Source organism: Sorex araneus, chromosome 6 (assembly GCF_027595985.1).
Source record: "Sorex araneus isolate mSorAra2 chromosome 6, mSorAra2.pri, whole genome shotgun sequence".
Lineage (NCBI taxonomy): Eukaryota > Metazoa > Chordata > Mammalia > Eulipotyphla > Soricidae > Sorex > Sorex araneus.
In genome coordinates, this window is record NC_073307.1 from 104,684,983 (window position 1) to 104,691,298 (window position 6,316).

Here is a 6,316-nt window from a genome sequence, read left to right on the forward strand (position 1 = left end):
TAATGGCCCCTGGGTTGAAATACAACAGTCTTCATATTATTTCCTCTATGGATACCGTTTTGTAGCATTTTTAGCAGTTTTTTTCATAACAAACAATACAAAATATATTATTTTTTTCCATTTGGGGGCAGGGCTTGGTGTTCAGAATGGAAACATCCGAAATATTGTGGTGGGAAGGTATTATGATGGTGGTATTGATGTTTAAATGTAATCAAATTAAATCAAACACCAAATGTAATTAAATATTGTGAAGTATTTTATAAAATAAAAATAAATAAAAGAAAAAAGAGAGAATTATTTTTGATCAATATTTCAAGATATTGTAGTTCTAAGAATATAAAGTATTTTATATTTTATATAAAACATAAAAGCTGTTGCTAATCAGAAAAACATTGTGACAATTTGTTAAGACAAACAATCAAATTTTTCTCTAAATTGCAAAGCAAATGACACAAAAAAGTAAGTAATCACTAAGCAAAGTCTTGGAAAGTTTTTTTAAAAAATGTAATTCTCAAAAGTACATTTCACAGATGCAAACAGAAAAAAAAAGGATCACAAAAACATTATTACAAGTGAAAGAATTTAGCATAAAGGATTAAACTATTTATGATCAGTTATGCAATCTTCTCTTTAAGGCAAAATTGTATGACTGAAACCATAATAGTGTTTGCCCAAAACCTAGGACTGTGGTAAAAAACTGGCATATAAAAGTAAAAGAACACTTTGGTACTTAGAAATAGTTAAGAAGAGATTGTAGAGTTATCAGAAAACTGCTTTTCAAAGCTCATGTGATGTGTATATTTAAAATGAGCAAATTGCTTTTGCAATCATGGCTCAACAACCTCACCCAGAGAATATAAAGGATTGATAATGCTCTGGAATATAAAATTGTGAAAATAATATTTTGAGAAAAATTTTATATACCAACAAAGATCAAGTTGTTATACGAAGATTCATGATTTGCTTTGGTGACTTTTAGTTTCTTGCAATGCTTTGCAATGATTACATAGCTATTTATTAAATTCATATTGAAAGTATTGAGAGAAGAAAGCAAATTTATAATGTGATTTAAAACAAAAATGAATATATCCAAATTAGATGATCTACTACCTCCTAAAAAGTAAATAAGGCTGGAAAGAACGTTTAAGAGGCAGAGCACCCCCGACTTTGTATGAAGCAGGCCTGTGTTCAATCCTGGGAGCACACTGACCCCAGCACACTGGGCTCCAAGCATAGATCCGCAGTAGCTCCCAAGTGCTTTACGTATAGGTCTAAAACTAAGAAAGAAAAACTAACATTCTGCTTAGACCTTTGTGTTTTTAACTATTCATGTTATGTGATAAAAAAAATAAAACCTGTAACAGAATCATGATAAAGGGATTAATCAGAAACATATTGATATTATTAAGCCATAGTAATGATATAAGCCCTTTAATGGGTTTTGTTGATTTTATTTGGATTGGGAGGACCTAACTCAGCAGAATTCCCAGAGGGTTAGGACAGTGAGTAAAGCATTTACCTTGTACCCAGCCTACCTGCTTTCCATCAAGGGCACTGCATCTAGAACCCGAGGCCCACCAGGACTGATCCCAGAGCACAGAGACAGGAGTAAGACCTGAACACTTTCAGGTGTGGTCCAAACTTCTTCGATCTAAAAAAGCAAATTAAAGCAACATAAAATAATTAATAATACAGATTTCAAAGAAATGATATCATTTGAAATTTTAAATAGCAGTTCTGAGAATTATACGTCTACACATCTAAGGAAATATTCAGAATAAACATTTTTTTGTTTTCTTTTGTATACTTTTTCAAATATTTGTTTTCTTTATACTTATTTTCTTTTTTATTGCTTCCTACTTTGTTTTTGGTTCACACCCAGTTGCTTCTCAGGGGTCTCTCCTAGCTTTAGCTCTTCGCTCAGGAAGCACTTTGGCACGCAGGGAATATTCTGGGTTGCAGAAAATCACTCCCGAATTGGCCAACTGCAAGGCAAATTCCCTACCCACTTAATTATTGCTCCAGCTGCAACTTTTTATTTGTTTTCTTTTTTATACAAGATTACAAGAGAAACAGTCGGCATTCCCACCAACAGTGAAAGAGCGTCCTCTTTTCCCCACATCCATGCCAACACTGGTTGCTTTTGTTCTTTTGAATGTGTGCCAGTCTCTCTGGTGTGCGATGATATCCCAGACTTTTTAGAAAACAATATGGACATTCTTTCAAAAGCTATAAATTGAGCTTCCATATGACCCTGCAATACCACTTCTGGGAATATACCCCCAGGGTGCAAGAAAGCATAGTAGAAATGACATCTACACCTGCATGTTCATTGAGGCACAGTAGCCAGAATCTGGAAACAACCCAAGTTATCGAGAACAGACAAGTGGTTAAGAAACTTTGGTACATCTACACAACAGATACTATGCAGCTGTTAGGAGAGATGAACTCATGAAATTTGCTTATAAGTGGATGGACATGGAGAGTATCATGCTAAGTGAAGTGAGTTAGAAAGAGAGGGACAGACAGAGAAGTACTGAGCTCATTGTGAAATATAAAATAACATAATATGAGACAGACACCCAAGAAAAGTAGACACAAGGACAAGGAAGAATGCCCCAGAATTGGAAGCCTGTATCATGACCGGGGGGAGAAGGCAGCTGGAATAGAGAAGGGGCCATGAAGACAATGATGGTTGGAGGAATCACTCAAGATGGGACATGTGTGCCGAAAGTAGATAAAAGACCAAACATGATAACCTCTTTGTATCTTTATTGCAAGCCATAATGCAAAAAAAAGCAGAGAGTATGGGGGAAATTGTCTGCCCATAGAGACAGGGCGAGGGCTGGAAAGTGGGGGGGGGGGTATACTGGGGACATTGGTGGTAGAGAATGTACACTGGTGGAGGGATGGGTGTTTGATCATTATATGACTAAAACTCAAACATGAAAGCTTTGAAACTGTATCTCACACTGATTCAGAAAAGAAAAAAAAAAGATTACAAGAGAAAACTATACCATACCAGATAGTGAACAGAGTTTAATTGCAAGAAGGTGAGCACCTTACCTGTCTATTATCACCATGCTAAATATTATAGCGCTTTTATGTAAACTTTAGGTAACTGTTTCACTTGTATTATAACAATAAGAAAATTTATATTTTGATCTCTGAAACTAAAGAGACAAAAATGTTTGATGTATAAGTGGAATGAGAGACTTAAGTGATTAGAAAAAAATAAACCACTCATTTTTTTCAGTTTTTGATTGAAATAGATATATTAAAGTTTATTATTATTGTGACTCTAACTTTCCCAATTTAGTGATTTCTCCTTTTGAGTTTGTACTGATTTATGCTAAAAGCAGTGGAACTTCCTCCTTTCAATATTGGAAGTATTAGTGAAACTTGCCATTGACATTTTAATTTATTCACCACCACTATACCAGGGAACTTTGAGAATGGAATGAGAGGTAAATCACTTGTTCACACCACGAGGAAATAATGCACTCCCAGGAGCCTGGATTTTTCTGGGCTGATGCAATCTTCTCAATTTCTTACTCATAAATCTGTGCAGTTGATTCCCTATGGTAAGCGCTGGTAAGTGGGAAGACTGTCAGAAGCTTACTGAGAGGGTAGCAGTCAGAGCAGAGACTTATGCTGTCCGAAACTTCAGCCAATTTCACCTGAATCGTGTAGTGTGTGTAGATCAAAGAGACTACAGGACTTCGTTATACTATCAGGACATCGTTATAATAACCTCTGAGAGTTAATGTCAAGGAGGTCTCTCGAAATCAGCTTATGCCGTGAGTCTCCTGCAAAGCTAATATTCCTTGGAGCTCCACAAGCAGCCTCATGTGTACCATAGTCTGTAAAATTGTGTTGCAGGTGATGATTCTCAATTCACGCGCACTGCTCGAACAAAACTCTGAATAAATATTTACCTGAACTTGAAATCTACATCTAAATAGTTATGTCTACTGTTTCTGCCTCCATGACCAATTTTTCCACATTCCGTCTCATGGGGTTTCCTGGTCTGGAGCAGTACTACCCCTGGATTTCAGTGCCATTCTCATTAGTCTATGCTCTGGTTTTCCTAGGAAACTGCATGGTGCTCCATGTGATCCGGACTGAGCCAACACTGCACCAGCCCATGTTCTATTTCCTGGCCTTTTTGTCCTGTACTGATCTATGCATTGGACTGTCCACGGTACATACAGTGCTGGGAATCCTGTGGGGGATCAACCAAGAGATTCATCTGGATGCCTGCATCTCCCAGAGTTATTTCATCCATTCACTCTCATCAACAGAGTCTGGAGTCCTTCTGGCCATGGCCTTTGATCGCTTTACTGCAATCTGCAATCCTCTGAGATATAACACCATACTGACTAATGGAAGAGTTATTCAGCTTATAGTGACCATTGTGATGAGAAGCACTTTGGTTCTTCCTCTCATCCGACTGAAGTTCTTCATATACTGCCGTCCACACATCCTTTCTCACTCCTTTTGCCTGCACCAGGACCTGCTGAGGTTGGCCTGCTCTGACATTCGCTTCAATAGTTACTATGCCTTAGCTCTAGTAATTTTTACCTTGTTTCTGGATTCTGTCCTTATTCTCATCTCCTACATTTTTATCCTGCATACTGTGCTGGCAATTGCATCTCCAGAAGAGAGACTCAAGTCCTTGCAGACCTGTGTTTCCCACCTCTGTGCTGTACTAGTCTTTTATATTCCCATCATTGGTCTCACCATGGTCCATCGCTTTGGAAAGCATCTCTCACCACTGGTGCATGTTCTTATGGGCAATATCTACATTCTCTTTCCTCCTCTCATGAATCCTATCATCTACAGTGTGAAGACCCAGCAGATAAGGAGTAGGATGAAGAAGTGGTTTTCCTTAAAATTCTTGTGAACTTTTTAATTTCATCAATACATATGTGTAAGTCAAGATAATAATGCTGATTCTCATTTCTTCAACAACTTAAAATTTATCAAACTTTTGCAATTAATTTGGCTTCTATACAGCTTTTAACATATATCTGTAGTTAAGTGATCTTTAATGAAACAGTTTAGAGACTAAGAACTTTAATATTGACCCAGTATTCTAACTGTTACAGCAATTTATAGCTAGTGTGGGTATAGCAATTATTGCTTACATTTTATTCACATTTTTTGCAATATGTTTGTCATATTAAATAATTTACTTTATATTCATTAATGTAAGCTTTATTTTTTATTATTTTCAGTTATTAATTATTTTGAAACCTGCCTACTAGTTAGATTATTCAAGCATCATCTTCATATTAAATACTCTGATAGGTGAAATAGGACATTAGTCTTTCTTAGTGGTGAAATAAGTAACTTCTATAATAGTGATGTTAAGATTTCCCTTAATACTATTTGTTTTTCTTTATTTGTAACAATGCAAATACCCTAAACAAATTTAGTATTAAGAGATTTAAACCCTTCCATTTCCATAATTTCTTATGTTCTGACTTACTATATACTATTAAAATGTGATACTATTTAAGATCAATTTTTCTTTCCAAATTTAAAATGAATATTATAATTTTATAGCAATAATATTGTTAGATATTTTTTCAAAATCTCCACTCAGGACTTCTCCTTTAGAACAATATTTATTCTCTTTTATTAATGAATTAAATATGTTTTATATTAGGACATGATATTAAGATTATATATATCAATATTCTATAATACATATATAATATCTAGTAAATTATTTTAAGCTAATGCAAAGAAATTAGGCCCAGAGATGCTGCTCTTGTTTCTGGTGTGTGAGATCAATGTAATGTTCTTTGCTCAATAAGGTATTAAAAATTATAATTATCATTCACAAAAAGATATCATGCAACTTACTTCAAAAGATCATACATATGGTTTTCCTTTAGGAATTGTAGGTCCACTTTTAAAAGTAGAGTAGCATGCCTAAAATATCACAAATCCGATTCCATTCCCCCACTATCTCAAGCATCAGCAGGTGCAACGTTGCAGACCCCCAAGCATATCAGCACTACTGGACGTGTTAGATGATCCTTGGCCCCCACAGGTCTGAGCAGTATCCCTTATTTTCATTGATCTGAGGGCCTAGTTCTCTGAGACTAGCTGGTGGATTCCTGGATCCTTTGAGCATCTCTTGGAGGCCCATCCAAAAAGAATAAGTGAATAGTTTTCTGTGACTTTATGGTGGGAGCATTGTATGAGCATGAGCAATCACAGGACTACTTGGCAAGACACACAATGTACCCCAAGGAATGGAAGACAGGTGCAAACTCTAGGCTTCTCATCTCAGTGACCCTGA

At 35.9% G+C, this 6,316-nt stretch overlaps 1 protein-coding gene across 1 annotated transcript; it reads left to right on the forward strand.

Annotated features, from left to right (window-relative positions):
• The first annotated feature begins 3,967 nt into the window (after positions 1-3,967).
• Positions 3,968-4,906, forward strand: LOC101540769 (olfactory receptor 51V1-like). Its single transcript, XM_004618342.3, has one exon. It carries the CDS (start codon positions 3,968-3,970, stop codon positions 4,904-4,906), a length of 939 nt encoding a protein of 312 aa, XP_004618399.2.
• The last annotated feature ends 1,410 nt before the right edge of the window (positions 4,907-6,316 follow it).

Excerpts from the sequence above, each read along its gene's own strand:
- LOC101540769 (XM_004618342.3), top strand. The coding sequence starts at position 3,968 with ATGTCTACTGTTTCTGCCTCCATGACCAATTTTTCCACATTCCGTCTC.